The sequence below is a fragment of the Chanodichthys erythropterus genome, chromosome 8 (genome assembly GCF_024489055.1).
Source record: "Chanodichthys erythropterus isolate Z2021 chromosome 8, ASM2448905v1, whole genome shotgun sequence".
Classification (NCBI taxonomy): domain Eukaryota; kingdom Metazoa; phylum Chordata; class Actinopteri; order Cypriniformes; family Xenocyprididae; genus Chanodichthys; species Chanodichthys erythropterus.
The window spans coordinates 13460199-13487021 of record NC_090228.1 but is presented as its reverse complement, the minus strand read 5'-3'; the positions used below and the strand labels follow the sequence as shown (position 1 = coordinate 13487021).

Here is a 26823-nt window from a genome sequence, read left to right as displayed (position 1 = left end):
TCTCCCTCTCTAGGAACTCTCTTCACTCGATCCACTTCAAAGCTCAGTCTCTGGTGGTGAGACGCTGTTTAATCTCCCCCACATTACACTGGCAAACGTGTTTTAGTCTGCAAGACAAGACAGGAGAAAATGACTTGTTCATACCTGACTGGCTCCATAATATAAAATCCAATTTAAGGGGGGGTTACAGAGATAAGGGTTTCCGTCGGCGACGGTCCCATCAGCTCAGCAAACACTAAATAATGAACAATGCTGAAGCTGTCCCACCATGATAAAACACTCCATTACGGCTTCTGCACAGAACTAATGGTAATTACACCACGTCCTCCACCGCGCTCTTATTGAATTTTTATCTGCTCTGGACGCGAGTCACTCTGAAGCAGTCTTTACCCAAAAAACAGAAATAACAATAGTTTTAAAATAGCTTATTTACAGATTTCAGTGAAAGAAGTGGAGGAAATTCTGAAGGTATTGTGTGAAGTTTCACCGATGTAGCTGTGGTGACGTCAAACATCCATCGCTGAAGTTTCATTGAAGTCTGGGAGTAAAGCTGAATATTCTCAATATATTTCAAGTCATTGTGACAATATGTGTAAGAATAATTTAAAAAATGATTTACACAGACATTTGTTTACACAGACAATCGGTTTTTCTGATGAACTAATAAAAGTTCTGATAAACTGATGAAATGCAACTGGACAATGAGGTTCAAAAGTTAAAGACACTGGGATTTAAATCTAATTTACACCTGGAAATGCACAGTTTAAGGAATATGCATAGAAAAAGTACTTCAAGTATACTTAAAATGTATATTAAGTAATATAATATAATATAATATAATATAATATAATATAATATAATATAATATAATATAATATAATATAATATAATATAATATAATATAATATAATATAATATAATATAATATAATATAATATAATATAATATAATATAATATAATAAAAAATGTATCTAGACATAAGGAAACACATTGATAATATTAATAGAATATATTATTTTAAAATATTATTTAATATAATAATTTAAATAAACTAAACTTAAAATGTAAAAAATGTAAAATTTAACTGGAAATATGTTTCCAGTATGTTTAATGATTTATGAAAAAAGGTTTGACTTAAATGTATGACTTGAATATGAAATATTATATTAAAACATATAGTACATTAATATAATTTTTTCCCCAAAATGTTTTAAAAAAGGAGACATACCAAACACACATACTAAACTTTTTGGCTTACAATACATGGCGACACATACTTTCACAACTGCAGAACCCTCCAGCCAAACATATACAGTGCATATACTCACTGGAGCTCTGGGGCAGGTTGCTGAAGAAGCCCCTGAGGCGGGTGGCGAGCCACTCCATGCTCTCCTGCAGGTTAGCGAGAGCCTTCAGATCACTGACGTCCCTCAGAATCTCATTCTGTGGAATCAACTTATCACCCAGATTCCCTGTCAACACCTCAGACTCCTTGGCAAATGCCGCCCTGTGAGAAACAGAAAAAGAAATAATGAAAATATCCAGCCTTTAAAAAAAGCCTCGCTTGTGTTTTATCATGCTTCCGTGTTGCTTGCTAAATGTGGCCATGGCATCGATACAGATTGATTTTAATAACAGCTCAGCACAACTGAACTGTCTGTGGTGGACGTTAATTAAACCGGTGTTTAGAAGTGAAAAAGATCTGTAAAGGTGAATCCTGTCATTTTTTCATGTTAAAATATTTCTTCACCAGTTTATTGAGCAACAACAGAAGTCATTTAAAAACTCAACTCCAAAAGTGTAGTTTTTAGTTTTTAAATATGTCCTTTATTAACTCCCCGGAGCCAGGACATTATTTAATATAACTGTGATCATATTCATCTGAAAGAAGAAAGTCATATACACCTACGATGGCTTGAGGGTGAGTAAATCATGGGGTAAATTTCATTTTTGGGTAAACTAACCATTTAAGAAGGTGGACAATGAGAAGAGAGAAGGGGGCAGCAGACATCTAAAGGGTAAAAGAGATGTTGCATGTCCTGGCGGGAAGGTGTGATGAAAATATCTTGGCGTTCTGGGCACCACAGTTGGCGCAGCCTCAGCACTGGCCAGATGCCCACACTGGTGCTAATGTGTACTTTAAAAAGGCTTTCTCTTATTCTCATTCTCATAACCACAGCAGCAGTTGACACCCAGCTTCATAGGCACATTCAGACGAATGACGCTGAAACAAATCTATAAAGTCTGTATTTTCTTTGACCTCCTCCTCTACAGGTCTGTGATGAATGTGGGAGAAATAAATCCACATGGCCCATTTCTGAGCACTGTGAAATTCTTTAAGATAAAACGCAGCGTCTATTGAACGGAAGACTTTTTAACAAGCTTTTATCACTCTGTATAGCATTGCCATACATGTGGCGTAATCCCTCTTTAGCTGATGAAACTGTCAGGGTCATTTATATGATAAAAGCTTCCCGCTCGCCGTCTGCGTTTAGCTTCAACAGGTCGGCTAGATTGGATTTTTCTGCCCCACATAACCAGTTCATTTATTTATTGTACAATTGCAGGCCATGGCACATCCAAACCGACGGGAGAACACTTTGAGGGCAATTTTGATAAAAATGGAGGCCTCCCTCCCTCTTGTCCAATCACAGTTTTCCTCATACTTGTGTCTTCTTTAATTCAAGTGCGCACTTGAGAGGAAAAGAGAGAAAGGGAGGGAGATAGAGCGAGCAAGTGAATCAAAAACAGAATTGCGTGTGTGTTTGGGATGCTGGAATGTTCCGGCAGATAGTGTGATTGCCTGCAGTTGAATTTGTTCTTGTTCAAAGATGTCTGCTGAGGCTATAAGGGCTAGATTTCATCCTCTGTAACACAGAACCCAAGCAGAATACCAAAATGCATTGCTGTCTGGCAAACAAAAAATAACATTTTCGACAAAGTGCAATTTTTGGAGCTGAAACGGATTGAGTACATAAGTGTGTTTATTGATCTATTTACAGGACGTAAAGGATGTGAGCTGATAGGAGTTGTGCGATTGTGTTTGTATATATTGTGTGCTCGGTGATGAATCTGTGTGGAGAGCTCACATTGGGGACAGTGTGTATTTGTAGTATGTATGTGTATATTAGCATGTGCTCTCACCGTGTGAAGTCCTCTTCCTCTTCTCTCTTCTGTCTGAGCTGTCTGGGTTGGGTCATGCTGGCCCAGTTGGGCAGAGACTGCAGCAAACGGCTGATGTCCTCATCTTTAGCCCAGGATGCACTGATGGTCAACTTCTCCTCGCACTGTACGATACCCCTACAACACACACACCACACAATTACCTCAAAACCACTTTATGAATAAAAATAAACTGTTTTAATTAAACTTGGGGAAAATGGAAAATTGAGAGTAATATTTTATTTTTGAGCCTTAACTTTTTTTAAAGCCGTAAACATTGAACATTAGATTTTTTTAAAAATAAATTTTATATATAATTTGTTATATTTATTATATAAAATGTATATTATATAGCTGACATCACAAAATGTTTAAATGTTAATATTAAAAATATTATATTATTTTTAATATTATATTATATTATATTATATTATATTATATTATATTATATTATATTATATTATATTATATTATATTATATTATAATTTTAATACAGGAATACAGCCAGATTTTATTTATTTTATTATATATATATATCAAATTTAAATATATAATAAAAAATTATATTATATTATGTTATATTTGCTTCACAGTTCAATGTATTCATAAACGTGCTAAACACATCATATTATATAATACTTCTCAGATGTCAGAAGTTAATGTAATAGCTAAAAATATTATGAAATTAATTTTCACACATTTAAATTTTCATTCTCTACTGATTTGTTAAGTGCTATATAATGATTTGTTAATGACTAGTAAATGGAAGACACTGCGTAAACACTGTAAGGAGCTAAATTAGGAACAAAGTCTGTGATTGGCTGAGGGATAGAACAAGCTCTATTTCACTTTGTCTCAAAAAAAATTCTAAAATATGAAAATGAACCATAGGCTCAGATAAATGTCTTCAGTATTGCATAAGCTGGCCATTAAAAGTGTACACTAGATGACAGCTGAACACAGATCCAGAGAAGAGTTCTGATGATACAGAGAGGCAGACGAGCGCGGTTGAATGAACTGTTATTGTCTGCGATGTGTAGAATGATTGAACAGATCATGTAGAACGTAATGCAGTGCGTTTCACTCATCTTATGGCTGAGAATGAGGGAGATAGAACAAAAGAAATACAGACAAGGAGACAAAGAGAGGGACAGATTGGTAGCATGTGATTATTGTGTAAGGAAACGGCTGCCTCTGCACTTTCTACCCATGATTGAGCTCAGTTGAGACCCCTGCTGACTTACACATATGTGCACAGACACACACATAACACACTTCACTTAAACACAGTAGCAGACCAATCATTCAATGTTTCTAATACCAATGTTTCAGAAATCTGTAGACCCCCTGGGGGTCTGTAAAGGTATTGAGGGGAGTATGTTGAGAAGACACTGTAAAACAGGTTTTTCTTCATTTTAAAGAAATGTCTAACTATTTGAATGAACATTAATGAATGATATAAGGCATTATATAATTTAATAATGTTATATAATTTTCTTTATAAATTAATTAGCATTAGAGAGAAACTCTCCATTCGTCAGACTGATTTAAACCAGTAACTTGTCTTTTTGAACTATTAATTAAAAGAACAAGCACATAAGAGTCATTTGTTCACAAATCAGAATACACTGGCCACGCTGTTTATTTTTGATTCACTAAAAAGAACCACTTCATCAGAGTCATTAGTTCATGAATCGGACTACACTGGTTGCATTGTATGTTGTTATTGTGCGCAGCCTGCCAGGTTAACTCAACAGAAAGACATTTCTTGCCATTATGTTGTAGTCTTCATTGCACCACATTCAATACGAACTACAAACCCGATTCCAAAAAAAGTTGGGACACTGTACAAATTGTGAATAAAAAGGAATGCAATAATTTACAAATCTCATAAACTTATATTTTATTCACAATAGAATATAGATAACATATCAAATGTTGAAAGTGAGACATTTTGAAATGTCATGCCAAAATATTGGCTCATTTTGGATTTCATGAGAGCTACACATTCCAAAAAAGTTGGGACAGGTAGCAATAAGAGGCTGTAAAAGTTAAATGTACATATAAGGAACAGCTGGGGGGACCAATTTGCAACTTATTAGGTCAATTGGCAACATGATTGGGTATAAAAAGAGCCTCTCAGAGTGGCAGTGTCTCTCAGAAGTCAAGATGGGCAGAGGAATACCAATTCCCCCAATGCTACGGCAAAAAATAGTGGAGCAATATCAGAAAGGAGTTTCTCAGAGAAAAATTGCAAAGAGTTTAAGTTATCATCATCTACAGTGCATAATATCATCCAAAGATTCAGAGAATCTGGAACAATCTCTGTGCATAAGGGTCAAGGCCGAAAAACCATACTGGATGCCCGTGATCTTCGGGCCCTTAGACGGCACTGCATCACATACAGGAATGCTACTGTAATGGAAATCACAACATGGGCTCAGGAATACTTCCAGAAAACATTGTCGTGAACACAATCCACCGTGCCATTCGCCGTTGCCGGCTAAAACTCTATAGGTCAAAAAAGAAGCCATATCTAAACATGATCCAGAAGCGCAGGCATTTTCTCTGGGCCAAAGCTCATTTAAAATGGACTGTGGCAAAAGTGGAAAACTGTTCTGAGGTCAGATGAATCAAAATTTGAAGTTCTTTTTGGAAAACTGGGACGCCATGTCATCCGGAATAAAGAGGGCAAGGACAACCCAAGTTGTTATCAGCACTCAGTTCAGAAGCCTGCATCTCTGATGGTATGGGGTTGCATGAGTGCGTGTGGCATGGGCAGCTTACACATCTGGAAAGGCACCATCAATGCTGAAAGGTATATCCAAGTTCTAGAACAACATATGCTCCCATCCAGACGTCGTCTCTTTCAGGGAAGACCTTGTATTTTCCAACATGACAATGCCAGACCACATACTGCATCAATTACAACATCATGGCTGCGTAGGAGGAGGACCCGGGTACTGAAATGGTCAGGCTGCAGTCCAAATCTTTCACCCATAGAAAACATATGGCGCATCATAAAGAGGAAGATGCGACAAAGAAGACCTAAGACAGTTGAGCAACTAGAAGCCTGTATTAGACAAGAATGGGACAACATTCCTATTCCTAAACTTGAGCAACTTGACTCCTCAGTCCCCAGACATTTGCAGACTGTTATAAAAGGAAGAATGGATGCCACACAGTGGTAAACATGGCCTTGTCCCAACTTTTTTGAGATGTGTTGATGCCATGAAATTTAAAATCAACTTATTTTTCCCTTAAAATTATACATTTTCTCAGTTTAAGCATTTGATATGTCATCTATCTTATTCTGGATAAAATAGTGAAATTTGAAACTTCTACATCATTGCATTCTGTTTTTATTCACAATTTGTACAGTGTCCCAACTTTTTTGTAATCGCGTTCGCAAAAACTCACAATTACACTAGTAAAATATGATTTTGTGCGTCACATTACCTGTATGCAGCATTGCAGATTTCCTTGTATTCCTTGAGCTTATCACAGACCATCTCCAGGAACTGGTTGGAGTATGCACTGAGATCCTGCATCAGACTCATTAGATCCTGAATTGACTTCTCCACAACCACAGTGCTCTGAAAACACACACAAACACACACTCAATATGATACACTCTAAAGTCAGGGCATCACCTCTATTCGTTTCTGTGAATCAGACGATTGCTTTAGAGATTCTAAATGTCGCTGTTGTTAAGGTGTGGGGGAGGTTCTGGTCTGAGGTCAGGGTTGAGTTTAAGGATGACCAGTGCAGGCGCCCTCTATAAAGGAACGTGATAGACCACAAAATGCTGCAGTCTATCTGCTCAATTGCTCGCTTTTGAGCAAACACGTCAAATTGCCTGAAAAACAAACACGATCAAAACCCTCCATTCACCTGTCAGAGCCGGACAACCCTGCTGCCGTAGATGAAGCACCATGATACAGAAACATATGACCAAGGATATTATTTTATATGTGTGGCAATGACAAACTTCCACTCATCCACATCATCCTTCAGGCACTGTGTCTTCCTCTCTACCATTTAACGATTATACCCTGCCATCAAAGCTAATGACGCTAATAGCAGAATAACTCTCCGCTCAAACAGAACAGAAGCCCGGGCACAAAATATGGCCACATTTAAACACTATGAAGGGCCAAAACAAAAGAGCCATGAGTGTTAGAATGGCCACCAATGGCAGTTGTGACTGACAAAATGACAACGAGTGTTAGCACGCCATTGGCAGGAGGATGGTAACGGTGTTGCCTAGTGCACCGAATTGTAGCTATCTTGTGGCACTGGCACAAATGCTCTGTTTAATTGGACTCAGCATTAACTCAATCTGACCATATCATGACACATCCTGCCCAGCAGGGGGCAGAGGCGAGTGCCCAGAGTAGTTTGTTCTTATTAGCGCATTGCTGCACATTTGACGTACAATCTGCTAATACACATATCACTGCCTGCTGCTTCCACCCCCTGCCTGAGCCCCAGGGGCGGAGAGCGAGGTAATGATCCGTGGCACTGCCCTGGCCCATCGAGCTCTCTAGCAGTAAACTGCACCAGGGAACCAAGGGGGGTGGGGGAGAAATGACTCAGCGGGGGGACGCTAGCCTTCAAAGCTATGCCCCTGGTCACACTGGAACAAGTCCATCAATGCCATAGTGTGTCCGATTATGTGTGTGAACGAGTGTCTGGGAAAGGTTGGCATAGAGACTGAGAACTGAAAATAGTAACATATCTCAGAAATATTCAGCATTTTGATGGTAATCGATATATATCCAAATAGAGAAAAATATAGAGAGATATGTATTTAAACTGTACATATATGTTTGTATACAGTATATGTGATAGTATTAAAATGCTGAAAAAGTATCAATGTAAACATTTTTTCACAAAATGAATGTAAGGAGGACTTATATATTTCACTGTAAACCTAATCCTCAATATAATTATTTGGTTTGAGTGGGGTACACTTAAATTAAACAAATTAGTTAAATCAAATTAACTTTTGAGTATTTAGAACTTTCTTTTTCTTTTAAGTTCACAAAACTGACACATTTTAAGTTATTTGAAATGTTTTAAATTTTATTAACTTGTTTCTTTTAATTTAGACAAACTTAAATTAACTGAAACTGGGCTGGGATTTCTATTTCTCAGCATGCAGCATGCTTTGATGTTAATGTTAAGTGTGAAATTTGGTAGTGTTTAATGTTCTGTTATGCTAATTTAGAAGAGTTTCTGTTATGTGGGTTTATTTATTTTTTTGGTGTGTGTATGTGTGTGTGGGGGGTGGGGGGGGAGGCATTATTATTGATGTACTCATCCAGCAATAATGCTATCAAAACATTATGTTACCAATTAGCAAGTTAGCATTTACTGAATTAGCTACAGTAGTTAAAGCTAGCCAAGTTTCCACTACTAAAAATATTTAAGTTGAGATTACATGATAATTTTACGTTAAATACATGAATTAACTTTCTCAAATATTTCAAGTTAAGTGCAAATAACATGTAGGAGTACAAAATAAAAATCCGCAAGGTCTGCTTACTTAAACTTTGAATTTCCTGACCTAAAAATGATGATGTAACTGATTACCTCATTTTTTTTAAGTTTTGCCTACTTATTCGAGTTTACAGTGTCTAAAAATATTATTTATATGCAACAATACACGTGCAATTTTACCAACATATAGTTTTATTTCAATTATTTAAAAATGCAACACAGACACTTATATGAACATGTCTGAGTAATGGCCTAACCGATTCATAAATCAGACAGAAATTAATCAAACAGCCCAAAACTACTTTCATATTAATGAGATTTAAACGAGTAAATAAGTCTTAGCGATCTCATATACACAAGTCATGGGCGGTCTAGACACAAGAAGAGATTGCAAGACTGCCATGGCCTTTAGGAAAGTCAATAGGCAAATAAAAAAAAAAAAGTGCATTAAAATCATAGCCAGTATTTATGATGTTCGTTAATTTTATATTGCCAACGTAATACTGAATAGATCATGCATTTCCGATATACTGTTCAGCCCTAATAAAAGCTACAGCGAATGACCAGAGAAATATCAGGAAGCTGCAATATTTGGTCTCTCTTTCCCCCTCTCATTTGTGAAGCTCAATATTTCCCAGTAAACAAAGTCTCTAAGCTCCATTATTCAAGTAACAAATGCCCCAGCGCTCTGCGGCACATGTCTAATTCTCCTCATTTAACACACTCATTCGTCTTAGCCCCAGAAATCATTAAAAAGTAATCAAGCTCCAGAGAGAGAGAGAAAGAGAGAAGGAGAGGAAAATAGAGTTAAAGGATGGATAGAAGCCTCACAAGTGAAACAGACAGACAGACGGCGAGAGCTTTAGAGAAAAATCAAACCAGCAGAGGTTCTCTTGTCTCATCACTAGCAAAATCCTTCCTTTCTACTTAAATATCACACTGTGCCATGGGAGGTTTAAGATCTGTTGCCGGATATTTCTGCATCTCCTGACCCATTCTTACTCAACTACAGAGCACCTTTGAATTCTTACTGGAGTAGGTCCAGCCACGCCAGACTTGATTACAGTCCTGCTTCTTTGTACGGAGGTGTTTAAAATGAGCAGAGCTGCTGGAGGGAGTGTTTGCTAATGGCAGAAGGTTTAGCGCAGTATAAATGAAGAGAGTCATAAAAATGAGCGCTCAGCGTGCAGTGGGACTTGACTGGTGAGCGCCAATGAGAGGGAAACACAACACGCAGTGGAGCAGAGAGAACTTAATGCACATGCTTAGGGACATTCAGAGACCTGAGTGTGTATTTACACACAAATCACACATACACACTCACTCACACAGAATGCTAAGCAGAACCGTGAGAGTCGCAGCAGAAATGGCAGAGCTCTTCATAAATGCTGCCAATAGTATCTAAAACTATTACAGGCAGCTTTTTCCAACAAGATGAGTAGATTCAGCTCAGCTCTACCAAAACACACAACAGACTGATTTATTGATATGAAGATAATATTAATGAAGGTAATAATAAGTGTTATGTACGATTTGAGTTTTGTTTAATTGTATTCTGAGAAGGATTTGTACTGTTTCCTGTTCTGTTTCCTGTGTTAGTATTAGTTTCCATGGTTATTCATTGTTTGATTAATGCACTGCACCTGTTTCTTGTTTCCTTAATTGTTTTTTTTTTAGTATATATTGAGCCTGTTTTCTGTTAGTCTTGGTTCCATCTTTGTCAGTAATAGTTGGTTGGATATTTTTGCATCCTGAGTATCTTTGTTTTCTTTGAGTTTGTAAATAAAAACAGACTTCTGCAAATCTATACAGCAACCAACCATGACAAATAATTATTTTTATTTCAATCTTAACAATTATTATTATTATTTAAATAATACATTTCCAATATATGAAGTACATGCATATATAATCTTAATAAAAATATATATTTTTTTCCCTTTCTTACTGAAGTACCAAGTCAAATCATGTTCCTGTGAACTTTATTTAAAAAAAAAAAAAAAACTGATGTGAAATATAATTGGCTCATGTAACTGTATTTGTCCTTGTCAAGAGAGTCTTTGACCTGAAGGAATGAATTTTAATTATGTTAAAAGTAACTGTAGTTGAACTGTAGTTGTTACGCAAATGTCAAACAACTACTGTATAAAATTGAACAATTTCAGGTAATAGGTATCAGGATCTGGTGTTCTAGCCCCTATATAGTCACAACATTGAGAGAAATGTGGCTAAACAAGCTGCTTTACACAGTTTGTATCAAAGTTACTTTAATGAGAAAATTCCCACTGTTTCGTTATGATCAGTCAATGTGAAAAGCTCTTTTTTCCTATTTTTTTTTTATTTTTTTTTTTTACTTTCAATTAAATGAGGAAAGTTTTGACTAGATACTTTGACTTTTAATTGAGTAAAATTTTGACCGAAAAACTTTACACCCCTGCAGTGTAAGCAGAGATCTCTTTATACACTTCAAGCAGTTGTACTGAGATACAGGATTCATACACACCTTTGGAACAAACCACCAACAAATTATCCTTACCTTTTAAACTCTGACTTAAATATTAAATAACTGAGCAATTTAATTTATTCTACTGAACATTCATTACACATGTTATTTAATTAGATAAAATTTATAATGAATTTGTAATGTCAGAAAAGACTGGGCTCAACTCTCAGAGAATTTTCTTTTTTTTTTTTTATTTTGTTATTCAACACTCTACAATACGAGTATATCACTTGCATATGCGACCAAATTTCACAAGAAGTGAAATTTATTTATCTAAAAAATATTTATCTGATTAGCCAATGGCCAGTAAATTGTACAATTACAGTCACCTGTAATTGAGTTAGAGGCAAAAAAAAATATGCTTAGCGCAGATATAATTTCAGAGAACATTAACAGAACTGTCCCTGTCCCGATCGGACCAGTGCTGCATCGCCATTAAAGTTTATCATTTGCACGCATTTTTAAGATTTGCCAATGTAAACATTCAAGTGCAAGAAAAGTGCAAGTGTTCTCGCATTCCATGTAAAAAGTCTGGCGAGTAAATAAAAGATTTACTAGCCAACGGTGGCTTTAGTGTTGTCAAATGTACCGACTTCGGTACCTATCGGTACTGAAATTTTAAAAACGTGACGCTTTGAGCGCTGTTGAGCGGATTCATAAACATCTCTGATTGGCCATTGTGTTGACACGCTCATCGGATATGCCTGTGATTGGCTACAATGATCAACGCGTGGGAGCATTTGAAAGCACACGGAAGTGTTTGAATTCGGAAAGTCGGCTTGAGCTTCAGTGTGTCCATAGAGGGTTGTTATTATTATTTTACATCTTCGAAGTACATATTTCACTGGTCAATTTAATGTAAGAATGAATGAATGGGCTCCACACTCCCAGATAATTTCTTGCTGATATGAAATATTAAAGGGATCCTTAATTATGATTTCACTTTAATAGGGCTGCAACGATTAATTGCGATTAATCGTTTGCAAAATAAAAGTCTGTTTTTACGTAATATATATGTGTGTGTTCTGTGTATAATAATTATGTATATATAAATACACACACATACAGGTATAAAGTTTAGAAATATATGCATGTATTATAAATATATATATATATATATATTTATAGAAATTTTATATTACATATAAACATAAATATTTTATATATAAATATAAAATGTTTCTTAAATATATACATTAATGTGTGTGTATTTATATATACATAATTATTATACACAGAACACACACATATATATTACGTAAACACAGACTTTTATTTTGCAAACGATTAATCGCGATTAATCGCTGCAGCCCTACACTTTAACTTTAGTTAGTGTGTAATGTTGCTGTTTGAGCATAAACAACATCTGCAAAGTTACGACGCTCAAAGTTCAATGCAAAGGGAGATTTCTTTTACAGAAATGGCTTTTTAAGGACTTCAACAAATGGCTGGTAGGGACTACAACAAGCTTCTACATCACAAACCCCCAAATTTACATAAACTCTGCCGCCGGGAACACACAACAAAGGGTGTGAGGCCATGTTGGGCTGGTTTAGAGAAGAGGAAGAGTTGTTGCTCTACTACAACAACTCCTCCGAAGAGGGCGGAGCTGTTAAAGCCTCACCCTCCTCTAGAAAGTGGGCTGGGAGTAGTAAATAATTTGCATTTAAACACACACAAAAACAGCGTGTTTTTGCTCACACCCAAATAGGGGAAAATTTGACAAGCTATAATAAATGATCTGTGGGGTATTTTCCATTTTTAATATTGTACTAACTTCTCCATGCCTGGAAGTCACAATTTAAAATCCCTTAACATTACTGGGTTCTCCACGACCATGACAACACTGAATCCAATTCAGAACGGACAAGCTGGTGGACAGATGTTGAGATGAGGCTGTGTGTGTGTTTAAAGAAGGTTCACGGGCCATGGGTTTTCTCCATTAATCCAGTTCTGACCCCATAGCACAGAGTTCAGAGCATTTAACCCGAACCGTTCCGGCACTTCAATTACACCTCAACAGACACAGACACACACACACACAAGCACACAGAAACACATGCACAAAACACCAGCAGGTTACAAATACAAATATTTATACATTGGTGTGCATACATGCAAACACTGGCAGAATGCATAGTAAATTCTTGTGGTCTTAGAGGTGAGAAAATCATGCAGAAACACACAAGCCTCTCCAGGGTAAAGGAGTGTAATGCATGAGAAGGGCAGCGGTGCGACAGTTCATTCATCACTGTCAGTGTGACCATACACCACTGAGACCCACAGACATGCACACGCGTGCCAACATGACCCTGCCACTCAACCGCAAGGCAACTGTACGGACAGATGCAGATGGAGGAGATTGCTTCTGTAGCTCTTTAAAGGGTTAGTTCATACAAAAAGAAAACACTATCACTATTTATTCAATCTCATGTCGTTCCAAACCCATATGACTTACTTTCTTCAATTTAGAATGTTTACATCATGTTTTTTCCATACAATGCAAATGAATGCATATTGGGATTGTGAAGCTCCAAAAGGACAGAAAGTGGCCCATATGACTTGTGCACATGTATTTTGAAGCCATGCAATATATTTAAACACTTAAATATTCACATATGTAAATATGAGAGCTATTGTAGAGGGAAAGAATAAGGGGAAGAAATTTTATTATTTTATAAAATAGTATTTATTAAGTTTTATTTTATTTGATTACTTTTTATTTGAAACCGTATTACATTTTATAATATTTATTATGTTTAAATAATTTATCATTACATTTTATAAGGGGAAAAAGCCATCATTTTTATTTTTCATTATTCACTTTCATTGTAAGAAAAAGAGAGCAGGGTAAAATATTTGACTGAAAATCTGTTATACAGGCACAACATGAAGGTGAATAAGTCATGAATTTTTCATTTCTCTGTGAACTGTTCTTTCAAGCCTCTATTATACCTCTCAGCATTCTGCATCTGACATTGTTTGAGTCAAACTGAGGTGAGGCACAGGCCAAACACACAAGCGCAAACCGCAAACATGCATGACATGTGTAGCAACTAAATGTAAGCCTGTCATTACTTCTAAAGCAAGGTGTGTGAGTGACAGGCCCGAACAGGGAAACAAACTGAGTGGCACAAAAGCGCCAGGACTGCACTTCCTGCCGTAAATCCGCTGGCAGCAGGATTAAGCCTGTTTTATTAGCAGTGATTTAAATAAAGGTACATCGGCACCGGAGGAGAGCTGATTACTGAACAAATGAATACAACAGTGCTCAATCCAAATGTAAATCCACATTCATCACAACTGAGGATCAATATAAGGGCATAAACAGTGGGTATGCGCATGTGCATTGGGTTCATTGCGAGCTTCTACCAAATCAAGGGTGAATTTGGGCCAAAATATCACAGATTTTGATTGAATGCACAGTCTTTGACAAGAAAGACAAAGATTTTGTGTATCCGCCTCTAACATTGTAGCTCCAAACACCACTTACTATCTCTTGCTTTCTTTTTTGGAGTTCCTCGAAGTCATACTTCAGCATAACAGTATAGGACCACACATAAATCCATCATAAATGTAGCAGCTCTGAGATTCAACTTTATGCTTATTTCTCAATAACGCACACATGCTCACATAAACCCCCTGAAATAGAGCCATATGGGGCTAATGATGCAGAGAGGGGAACAAACAGAAGGCAATGATATACACATTATCATTATGGAACGGATGTTTGTGAACACACATATGCAGGCACAATCCCTGCAGAAACACCCCAATGCACTGGAAATATATGGAAATATATTAAAATGACTTAAAACAGCCAAAGTTTGCACTCGGAGCAGTTCTCTTCAAATTCAAAGTTTAGTAAGGTTCTCACTATAGGCCCAAACAAATGCCTGCTTTTCTGCACTTGGCTTTACAGCATATCTGGCTACATTTGAACTTTTTTCTTGTTTTAGTTCCATAGGCAGAGATTAGCTTTATTCCTTCTGTGGTAAAACCTCTGTATATGTTACCTAAAATAAAACCACAGTCCGAATTCAGGCTGCAGTTGGTGATAATCGTTGTCAGTCTCTTTCACACTGTCAATTCAGGTTGGGGTGCAGCCCAAGGTTAGGCCAGTGTCGGTGGGGGAAGATCACTGGCAAAAAGAGGGACTGTATTCTGCCCACAGGATAAGAAACACACTCAGCAGGCAACTCTGCTGCAGTCGAAGCCCAAAAAACTAATGCTGGCCTGAAGGAGCAATCCAAGACAGAACAGAGGAGTTCTGAGGAAAGGACTGAAAAGAAAAAGCAGACAAAAAAGCAGGAGAAGGTGACGGTGCCCTAAAGGACAGCAGAAAGAGTGCACACTGCATCACTGTCATCTGAATCTTGATAAATTTCATCAGTTGAACTGAAAGGACTGCAGTCTTCTGAAGTAATAACATGAATTTACCACATAAATCTAGTTGGTCGGCTGACCAACACTTTAAGGCGGAGGTTCTCAAACTGCAGGGGGTGAAGAAAGGTTAGAAGGGGTCGTAAAATGATTTATTGTCATCATGGGAAAAAGACTCTATATAATTATGTGTCATATTAGCAAAAGTATTAGAAATCAATAATTCATTCAACACTAAATTTTTCTATGGATTCTGATGTCCGCATCTCCTGTAACTTTATATAATAATGTCACTTGAACGACCATGGAGTCCATCAACGCTCTCTATTCAGACACGTTATATGCATCTGTGACCTGTGAGAAAATATTTTTTTTTTGTTCTGAGAGACCTTCAATTTCTATAAAATAATCCAAACATAATCAAGGTAACTTGCAGGCAATAATTTTGATCCTGATGTGCATACAGTATGTGTCTCTTTTCAGACAAAAGTTCCAGCAGATTTAAACAAGGTCTAGACAACACCACCCAAACCTGAATCATTCTGTGATTGGCTGTTTTTGTGGTGATGAGAAGTCCCTAATAAAGGTGCACGCCGTCTGTGCTCCTCTAATGGAGCCGAGCGCTACAAGATGCCAATCAACAGATATCTCACAGACATACACACACCAAATATACACCTCCACACAATAAAGACCCTACAAACAAAAAGGTCACTCTCATTAGTTCAACTCTAGACTGATGTGTAGGAGTATGTTTGTGTGTGTTGACGGTGAATACAGTGTGATTAAAAAGGTCAGCTTCATTAGCAAAGCACTGGTGGCAGCTCAAGTCCACATTTCAGAATGAGCTTTGACTGAATGGCAAAGACAGACAGTAAATCACATCTCTAAAAAACAGCCCTGTATATTCTGACAACATTATAGCTCCAACCATGAAAATGCAGGCCTAAAATACCTATACTGAGATCTCCTTTGTCTGAAATATCTTAATATTATAAGTAATATTGGATATTTGTAGATTCCTGGAAAACAAGGGGCCTAACAATTAAGATGGCAACATTGGGGCCTTCACAAAAATTTCCGGTTACACTTAAAATATGTAAATAATTATATCAGTATTGTTTATAATACAGTATATTCATATAAGTCTGTGTGTATGAATACATTTTCGATATTTTGTCCGAGGTTGCCATTTTTCACCAGTGTCAGCAAAAATCAAGTGTGTGAGTATAAGCGTTCATGTAAGAGGTGTCTGGACATATGGTCCCTGTAAGCAGCACCATAGATCCCATGCTGGGGAAGATTAATAGAGCCAATCTCCAAACAAGCGACACAGTGACCCCCCAAAACATTTCTAATGAAATGAATCCATCAGCGGGCCCTGGACTTGAAGATAGCATCAGTGGAAAAGATCAGCAAAGAGAAAGAAATGAATAGCAGTTTAAGTACGAGAGCATGGATGGCCAGGCCTTCTGATATCACTGGCCTTGTTGTCATACTAGACAGAGTGAGGACAGCCAACTTCAGCTTCCAGCACAGGGGTGCTGATAGCAGGGGCTGTACGCATTTGAGCGATCCTTGTGCTTGAAACAACAACCAGTAATGCAAATACAGTAACACCTCTCTCTGCCAGAGCACACGGCTGTCAACTTTTTGTTTGTGCCAAGAAACCATTCTCCAACTTTTCATTACGAACAGAAAAAATTATATTGTGTTTTTAATTAAGTTTAACAATCTCTATTAAGACAGCCTTTGAAAAACAACCTTGTCCGCAATTTTAAGCAATTGTAAACAAGGCTGTGAACAGAAGTACAATCCGCTCAAAAAGTCTGTATATAAAATATATTTATATATTTATAGTAAATATTTAATAATAGATTAATTCCTATACATTTATATATGAATATACTTGAATTTACATCAGCATGACAAAAACTACCTAAAATGTCAGAAACCATATTTGGAGAAGTGTAATTTGATTGTTTAGTTTGTCTCATGTCCCATTCGATTACATGGAGAGGGCGGGGTTTATGATTTATACTGCATCCAGCCACCAGGGGGCGATCAAAATGTTTTGGCTTCACTTTTCAGGACTTGTGCGGCACACTTCGATTTTACAAAAGAAAAAGTTGACACTGGGTTATGGCAAAAAGTTGGTCAACTTAAAAAATGCTGACAACGACTTACATAAAATCTGTCCTTAGATTTCCTCCATTGCAGTATTGCAAATAAACAGGAGTGAGTGTTTGTGTGTGTGTGTTAACATGGTTCCTGATGGCAAAGAGCAGTATATTTAATGTTGTGAAACTAAAAGAAAACCCCCTTTCCCTACGGATCAGTGCTTCACTTCTCCCAAGCTGATTTCCCATAAAACACCTGCTGTAACATCCGAGCCATGGCACCTGGAATACACAGACATGCACCCATAAACACACACCCACATCTCTTTGTCATCGTTTCCTTGACCACAGGAGAGCACTACTTTAAGCATCATTTGCCTTCTCCATTTGGTCTAAAATGCATCACAGAGGCAATAGACAATCTGGAGAGAAGCCTCACTCAACTTCATGGCTTCTCACAGGATGAATGGCTGTTCAGTCTGAGAAGAGGGTCAATTTTCTTGCACTTTCTCAATGACACACTGCATTAAATTCTGGGAGCTGGAAAACTAAACTTTTGGTTCATACTCCTAAGATAACTTCAGATGAAATTAGATTTTTCCATGTATTTTGTTGTCTGAAATAGAAGTAACAGACATGCTTTCAAAACTGCTCTTACAGTCTCACTCTGCACATGCTAATGAGGCACAGGGGGCGGGGTTAAATCCTCTGATCTGACCAATAGTATCATATATATATATATATATATATATATTTTTTTTTTTTAAAGCCGATACCAGAGCCAAACCTATGACAGAAGTTTCTTTAGTAAATTTTCTTTCAGTTTCACAACTTGTAAACTGAAATGCAACAGACCATTTGGTGAGTACAATTTTATTTACTCATTAAAGCCAAATTTTACCCACATTCAGTGCTTGGCAAATGTTTGTTTTGGACCCCGATACAGATGGATGTGGAGCAAATGCTTTCCAAATGCTGTTCCGATTTTCTTTCAAAATCAACAGGCAATTTACAAAGGCGGACACAAGTAAATACATAGACATGTTTGAGAACACAAACAGCTTCACATACTAATACAGCTCTTCATAAACGAGTTCATTAAATGCCTCCTTGAGGAGCAAACTTTCGTTCCTTCAGTGCATCTCTCTAACACACACACACACACAGACCACGACCCAGGATATGGTTCTACAACAGTACAAAGCAAAGGGCCGTGCCACACGGGCTGTCAGGAGCAAAGCTGCGGCACCTTTGATTGAAGGTAATTAAAATGAAAAGAAAAAAAAAAAGCCAAAACAAAAGAGCATTTTATGGAGCTCCCGCTATCCAGAGAGTCGCTCATTAGCCCAGCAGGGTAATTAGCAAGATGCCGCAGTCCTCGTTAAGGAGAAATCATAATCATAAACAAATGGCTGTGAGCTTTTGGTGTCTTCCCCTCTGTAATGAACTGCCACTGTTCTCAAAATGAAAGCAATGCTAAGACGTACAACACATGAACACACAACTTCGAGAGGCTTCTGATGACAGGTCTCAGTTTAAAGAGTAAAAGGGGACCATAATGGCTCTCATCTGAGTTATATCGGAGATCTAAACCCATCACACTCAGCACAATGCCATTCTTGCCCTCATATATTTGCAAAGAGAGCTTCTCATGAGGTTAATTGACCAGATCATGGACTCTGAACACAGAAAGACATTGAAATAACTCAGATGTACATGCACAATTGCACATGCATACACTCAGAAACAAACAGAAGTGTGCAGATGGAATAGAAGACAATATCTGTTACACTGAATTAGAGTAGGATTTACTTTAAAACAATTTTCACTAGAAACTGCTAGTAAATTTCACAAACATTGAATAACTAAATGAGAAATTTTGAAGTAGAAAGACTGAAAATGTAAGCTGTTCTTCTGAGAAGTACTACAATAATATAATATATGCTTGAAAGCGGCACAATTAATCATTTTACAATTATTTTAATTTGCTTGTTGTTATAAGAACTACAGCAAGGAAATACTGCAAAGGTGAGAAGAGAGACAGTACTCAATCCCTTTGCTGATGAACTAAGCACATACAGAGGTCTCAGTGGCAATAAAAGCTTGTACTTCCTGTGCTGGCAGGAAGAAGCCCTTGGAGAGATGGACAGCTGGCAGCTGGTCGCCACGGCACAGTGCTGTGTTATATAAGCTGCACTTAACTGCTGATTCCAGGTCAGCCAGGATCAAACACAATTTCAGCTCCAATTATGATGTAGGGTGATAGGGGGGTAGGTGGCCTTCGTTGGCACTCACGGGAGAATGAAGGAGAAGAGACGGGAAGAGAAAAAATAACCTTCCCCCTCTGTGCAATTCAGAAGAGAAAACAATCAGACTGGGCTTTTGTACACTTGACCGGTAGGCAAATGCTGTTTGAACAGTTAGTCTAATAAATGGATTGACTAATGAAAGGGAAGAAGAGCAGGAAGAAGCATGGATGAAAAACAAGGGTGTATTATCTTTCTATACTGTATATGTGAGTGTGTGTGTGCTTACTGTATGAAAGAAAACAAAAAAGTTACCTGTAGAACAGGTCTTTGAACTCCCAGGTTTTTCATAGTGTCAGCACTGGCCAGGATCTTGAGCGGGTCAGACACTTTGGTCACAGCCTCAATCTCCTTATTGGTCTCGGTGCGGACCTGGCTGAGGAACAGGTCGTTGATGTAGTAGGTGAGGAAGGTGCGCAGCTGACATTGCTTGGCCTGAGCAGGACCCATACGGGATTCGATCTCCTGAATGAACCTGATGACACACAGAAAACAAAGCATTTTCATTTAATGACACAATAGAGACACGTCTATGCAAGGTTTGACTAAGTTTGCAGAGCTGAGGCCTAATGGTTAGCACACTGTGCAGTGGTGCTGATGTGGGAAATATGGGTTCAAATCCAACCTACATTTTGTCCCAATCATTTTCTGCCATCTCTCCACGTTTTATTTCAAAATTTAATGAAAATTTTCTTATTACAAATTATATTATTATCATATAGCAATTTCAGATAAAAATTAAGAATTTTTAATAAGATTTTAAATAATGTATATATTAAAATAATTTAAAGCTGCACTACGTAAGTTTTGCCTCTTTGTCGCCATCTCTGTTTGAAACCTGCAATTGCAGTTATTTGCGGAATTATCATCTTTACGTGGGTTGTGCTTCGGCACGGCTCCTCAGCACGGACGAATCTAATGTTTGCGGTCAGTCACCACATCTGTGGATACTGTACTTCAGAATCACAGATTCTATGTCTTGGAAGTATGACCAAAATGAGAATTTTTTTTAATGGAAAATCTCATCTGAACAAGTAACAAATCTGCCACTTTTGTTCTGACCAACTAAGAAAAAAAAGCATTACAATCTCGCTGCCAACGGTGATTAAATCTAAAGATCGCTTAGTTAACATCAAATATATATTTTATTCTCAAATAGTTAATGTTAACATCAGCATTGCGTGACTATGTGTATTTAGTGTGTATTAGCGTTACCTGTAGATTCAAATTTCTGTAGCCTTTTGCTTTTGACTACGGGTTAATCTCCAGTTGTCACTGATGATTGTCATTTGGACATTTCTGGTTTACAATCCACCATCAAAATGATAAGTTTAAATATTCCAGTTGCTATGAGAAAAGGCTATAAATGATCCACTACCAGAAGCATCCTCCACATGCCATATAGCCAACTAGCCAGGCTCCTCCATGTAAACAGACGTGACGTAATGACGCAAAGACACAAAGACGAATGGCTGCATGCTTGAATTTCCCACGGAAACCCACCAGTACCATCCGAATTATAAAACATTATTACAAGCTTACTATTGTGAATCAGGCTAAGGTAAAGAGATAGTTTTGAACACTGGCTGGTTATGTACTTGCTCAAAAAATTATAAGATTTGGATAATTTTTAACTAAAAAAAAGTTACAGCTTCAATTTCAGATTCCCCCCCCCCCCCATCATTTCTTTGTTCTGGCATTTCCATAGATTTTTAATCCAAGATTTTCAATGAGGTCTCAGACCTGTATTAAAAAAAATAAATAAAAAACAAACATGAGTACCATTTCTGGCTTTTAAATACTGCACACACCATGTGTGTCGTAGAGGGAACAAGACAGGTGTTGAGCAGGGATGGGCCGTTGCGTACGAGCAGACAGAGGCTCATAGATCAGCAGGAACACTGATTTATCACTACGAGACTACAGCTGCACAACCCCCCGACTCTAAACACCTCCCTCAGCACTGCACAGCCAATTAGTCAACCCAGCAGAGGGGAGCCCATCCACACATGTGCACGTTTATGTATGTGTGTGAGTCATTAACAGTGGAAGCATGGCTCAGCCCTCAGTAAGCAACAACTCTACCACTTATTTACGTGAAACATTGCCATTACAAACCAAAAAACCAACAAAGAGGAAAATGAGACAGGCTGCTCTCTCATTTTTTCATTTTTTGTCATACTTGAAGCCATTAAACATTGTCAATTATTTTACTGTCTGACTATGTTTATTAAAGGAAACACTGATGCATGAGCCCTAGATAAGTGATAAATTATATCACCAATGAAAAACAAAAATCAGTGTTAATAAGCACAATATATCAGTACCATATTGTTTTTAATGCATCTTAATCGGACGATATTGGATATTTAATTCTGCATGCTCATTTATCCAATTTTGTTTTTACTCACTTAAAGCAAAGACTATAGAATAACACAAGACGTGTCACTCGTATTGTTTTGAATGGGAGAAAGTGTAACGTGCAATATGGCGGAATAAGTCCCGCCTTCTAAATAAGAGCCAATCGCCGACTGGTAAAGTCATCACGTCAGTTCAGCGGCCGTTAGAATCACCGGTTTCTATAGAAACAGTCAGATGCGCGCCTCCAAAGAGACGCGCATTTAGGTCTGCGCATGCGCATTAGCTTGATCCAGCCTGAAAAATTGTTTTTTTTGTAATGATTCGAGCGTTTAGAAACTACATTTATGAGCCGGTTGTTGTTAGATTTCATTGGTGATTTCAAATATGAAATATAATCGTAAGGTTGGCGAACAGTTTTGGAGAATTTGATGTTTCCCCATTCAAAGAGACTGCATGATGCCCAGGAGGCGTTTCAAAGATGGCCGCCGAGTGAAATGACTTGTCTTAAAGGGACTTTGCTTAAAGTTAACCTTAACCTTAACCTTTGTCATTCCTGAACCAATTAAAACATTGTGAATCATTTTATTGTTTCACTATGTTTGTCAGGTCTGTTTAGGTTTTGCTCATGTCCATGTTCTCATGTCTTTTATTTGGAACTTCATGTGTATTTTATTTGGGTATCATGTAATTCCCTGTTCCCCTCATACGATCCTGTCATGTGCTTCCCCTGTTCATGTGTCTTGTTTTCATTGGTTCCTTTGTTTCATGTTCATGTTTTGTTTCATGTCAGGATTGAGTTTGTTTTGTTTTACGGTTTTGGATCTTCACCATAGGAGGCAATTTATGTTTCTGCCGGTAGGTGACCACACTCCATACCCCCAGGTACTCTGTGTTAGCTATTTCATCAGTCAATCGAGGAAGTCTGGTGGTTGATAGCTTCTGGCAACATAAAATCCAAGAGTGAAGACAATTCTAGAGAAAGGTCACAAGTGCACAGGACAAAGTTTAAGCATGCAGACATAATATCTGAGTGAGAGCAGGGCCATGAGGCCAAGTTTTTTTACATGAATGTGGTTTCGTGTTACAATAATGCACTCACAACATTCGTCATTAAAATAACAGCATATAAACTGCCACAAATGAACTATAAAAATGAGAAGAAAGTCGTGTCTGAAAGCTGGAATTGATTTTTTTATTGATTAAAATTAATGGAGAATATCTTGTGTTTTTCTGTGGGTGCTAGACCATTTCCGTGGAATCGGCACCAATGATCTACACTGTTGTAAATAAACTGCACTTTCTCTTCAACGTCGTCTTCATCTGCTCCATGTAAGCTAGCGTTACAATGTTTATTATTGAAAACATTGACAAATGTAAAGGGAACAATTGTAAAATTGGTGCATTCCTAATCAGTATAACAATAATTGGTTAAGCTCAAACATTGAATGAGGAACTATGAACTTCCAGAATGAAGAGCAGACAATTTTATGGTGTCGGAGTTTCAGTTCGTTCTGTGTATCGTGTAATAGCGGAGCTCTGCAGCCGGGACTGTATATAATATACGACAGGGCTTCTCAGGACCCTCTTGAATAATTTGGCATGGTTAGAAATACAGACAAAGATAATAGCTCAATCTCCACTTCATTATGTCACCAATATAAATGTCCTCTATAAGAATTATTCACACCAGATGGTGTCTCTTACTTTCGCTCTCACCCGTCTAATAGACACACTGTTATACGGGCACACAGTGACACACAAATGCGTATCGTGGGTGCTGCCTTCATGTGATCATCTTGCTGTGTTAATATTTCATTCCATAAGTCTGTCTGATCAATGATCTTATGAGGTAAATGGAAGGTGACAGCTGCTATACAGGCTCGTTTGCTCTCTCAGCTAATCGAGTTTTGCTTCATCCAAAATTCAGAGAAGAAAAACGCATCAGGGACATCATGAGCGTGAACACACTGACCGTCATGACAGAAGTGGCTGTTAAATGAAGAGCCACAGAACAACCCAGAAAACATCCAATGACCTGCGAGACACCAGTTACTAAAGCAAACAGGCAGTAAAAGATGCTTTTTAACGATTTCATGAAGGACACCTCAAGTTTAAAGTAGTGAATTAAAATGTGACAGATTACTTCATTTTAATTATTATTGGTCATTGTTTTAATGTTTAGAGTTTGAGACTCCACATCAGACATAAACAAATAAAAAAAGGTTCATTTTGAACTCTATAGTGGATCTGAACATTTCATTGACTGACTCAAATCAATATTAGTTTCATGAATCTTTTAGAATGACTCATTTCAGAATTGATTCATAAGAGTAATTTGTTCTCGACTCAGACTTTATGGCTCACGCTGTGGTTTGTTGTTGCAACAAGATGAAATCTAAGAAAACCATACATTTTCTCAACTGTTGCCAATAGCCACATCATTTTAAAATACTTTCCAACATTTTTCATTTCATATCTGACAAAAAACGTAGTTGCCATCTGGAGCCCTGCTTAAGCGCTAGTCACGATATCTTTGAAGGAACCTCAAACAAACTTAAAATTGTTCATCCTACTGGGACATAAGAAATAAAACACTCTTTTTCTGCGTTTGAACTGTGGCACGCTGCATTAGGCAGGTGTGGAGAAGTTGGTGCTCCTCTCTGCAATCGCATATAATGTGTGAACAGCATGTGAGTGTGTAACCAGGCTTGAATGTGCTGAGAGAAGTTTGAAAACAAGATGAAGAAGACTTTGTTGGAGGATGAAAAAAAAGAGAATGAGGACAGTCAAAGGGTGGGAAAATAGAGCAAGAAGGGCAAAACTCAGAAGGCTGCTGAGAAAAGCCACACTGTTCTCTATGACAGCAGCACAGCAGACAGAGAAATTCATGTATAAACACCACATGCTCATCACACACTGTCTTAAACGTGCATTAGTAGTAAACAATCAACAACTAAAAAGTATTGTATTACAACTGTGTTAAATGAGAATTATCAATCTATTTTTTTAATTTAAACATGTAACAGATGTAACGAAGAAATAAGTCAAACATAATATTTAATAATGTAATTAATATATAATATAATATAATATAATATAATATAATATAATATAATATAATATAATATAATATAATATAATATAATATAATATAATATAATATAATATAATATAATATAATATAATATAATATAATATACAAAAACTTCCACTGGGGAGCGAACTGCAACAGTAGTCTCCAGATGCCACAGACAGTTAAAAGGCCATTTTAAAAGTTCAAATTCTGCAAGTTCAATAAGGGGCAACCTAATAGTCTTAACATAAAACCACCAAATTGCTTTAAAATAGGGACAAAATGTCTGAAAACTCCAGAGCGCAACACATAGCTGGACCTAAGCTTCTTCTCCACAGTGAAAGAAAGAAAGAAAGAAAGAAAGAAAGAAAGAAAGAAAGAAAGAAAGAAAGAAAGAAAGAAAGAAAGAAAGAAAGAAAGAAAGAAAGAAAGAAAGAAAGAAAGAAAGAAAGAAAGAAAGAAAGAAAGAAAGAAAGAAAGAAAGAAAGAAAGAAAGAAAGAAAGAAAGAAAGAAAGAAAGAAAGAAAGAAAGAAAGAAAACATTATATCAGCACTGTTTGTGTGTTTATGAGTCAGTGTCAGCTGGATGAAACTGATGTGGGATCAGAGCAGGAACAGTCACCATACAGAATGAGATGTCTATAAGCATAACTCATAGCTAATAAGGGGATTATGGCATGTAATCAAAGCTGGGGTCCTTTACGTTCTTCACTAAAATACAATTACTGCCGTGTGATCGGGACATAACTGTTCATTGACGAATGATCTTAATCCATCCAGAGGATAACAGAAATGAAACATAATGAACATTTGATGAGGGTCCAGAAGACTAGGAATAATGATTATAACTCTACTGTGAATAAACAGAGGTTTTAGCCTGTGTGTGTGTGTGTGTGTGTGGTCACAAGATTGATAACTTCTATTGCTCACACTCAGGATTAGGGATATGAATAAACTCTAACCCTGAATAATAATCATAGATATTTGAGACCCTTTTCTAAGCATCCATCAAGTAGCCACTCAGAACACTCTATATCAACCGCATATCACTGTAATAAAAAAAAAGAAGAAGCAAAGAACACCAATAGCATAGCAATAACACCATAACACTATAACAACAGGGGTGCCCAGTCCTCCTGGAGGCCACTGTCCTGCAGAATTCAGCTCCAAATTAAACACACCTGAGCTAATCAGGGACTTATTAGGCATACTACAAGGCATACTATTGCTGCTTCCCAATTCAGAGGCTGCATCCTTCAAAGGGCGCATTTGAAGGCCGATTGCATCACCGTGGCGCAATGAAGGATGTCCCAATTGGAAGGCTCCTTCAAATGCGGCTACAAAATGCATCCTTCGTTTCCCCTGAAATGAAGGATACAACAGATGGATCCTTCGCGGCCTTGCCTAC

The 26823-nt window shown here is 37.3% G+C and overlaps 1 protein-coding gene across 1 annotated transcript in view; it reads right to left on the bottom strand.

Annotated features, from left to right (window-relative positions):
• The window catches only part of exoc4 (exocyst complex component 4), a 146440-nt gene that overhangs the window by 22213 nt on the left and 97404 nt on the right, over positions 1-26823 (bottom strand). The window contains exons 11-14 of the mRNA XM_067391025.1: positions 20237-20456; positions 6624-6760; positions 3146-3301; positions 1330-1508 (exon numbers count right to left, since the gene is read on the bottom strand). Of these exons, the coding sequence (XP_067247126.1) occupies positions 1330-1508; positions 3146-3301; positions 6624-6760; positions 20237-20456 (692 nt within the window). The remainder of the gene's footprint in view (positions 1-1329; positions 1509-3145; positions 3302-6623; positions 6761-20236; positions 20457-26823) is intronic.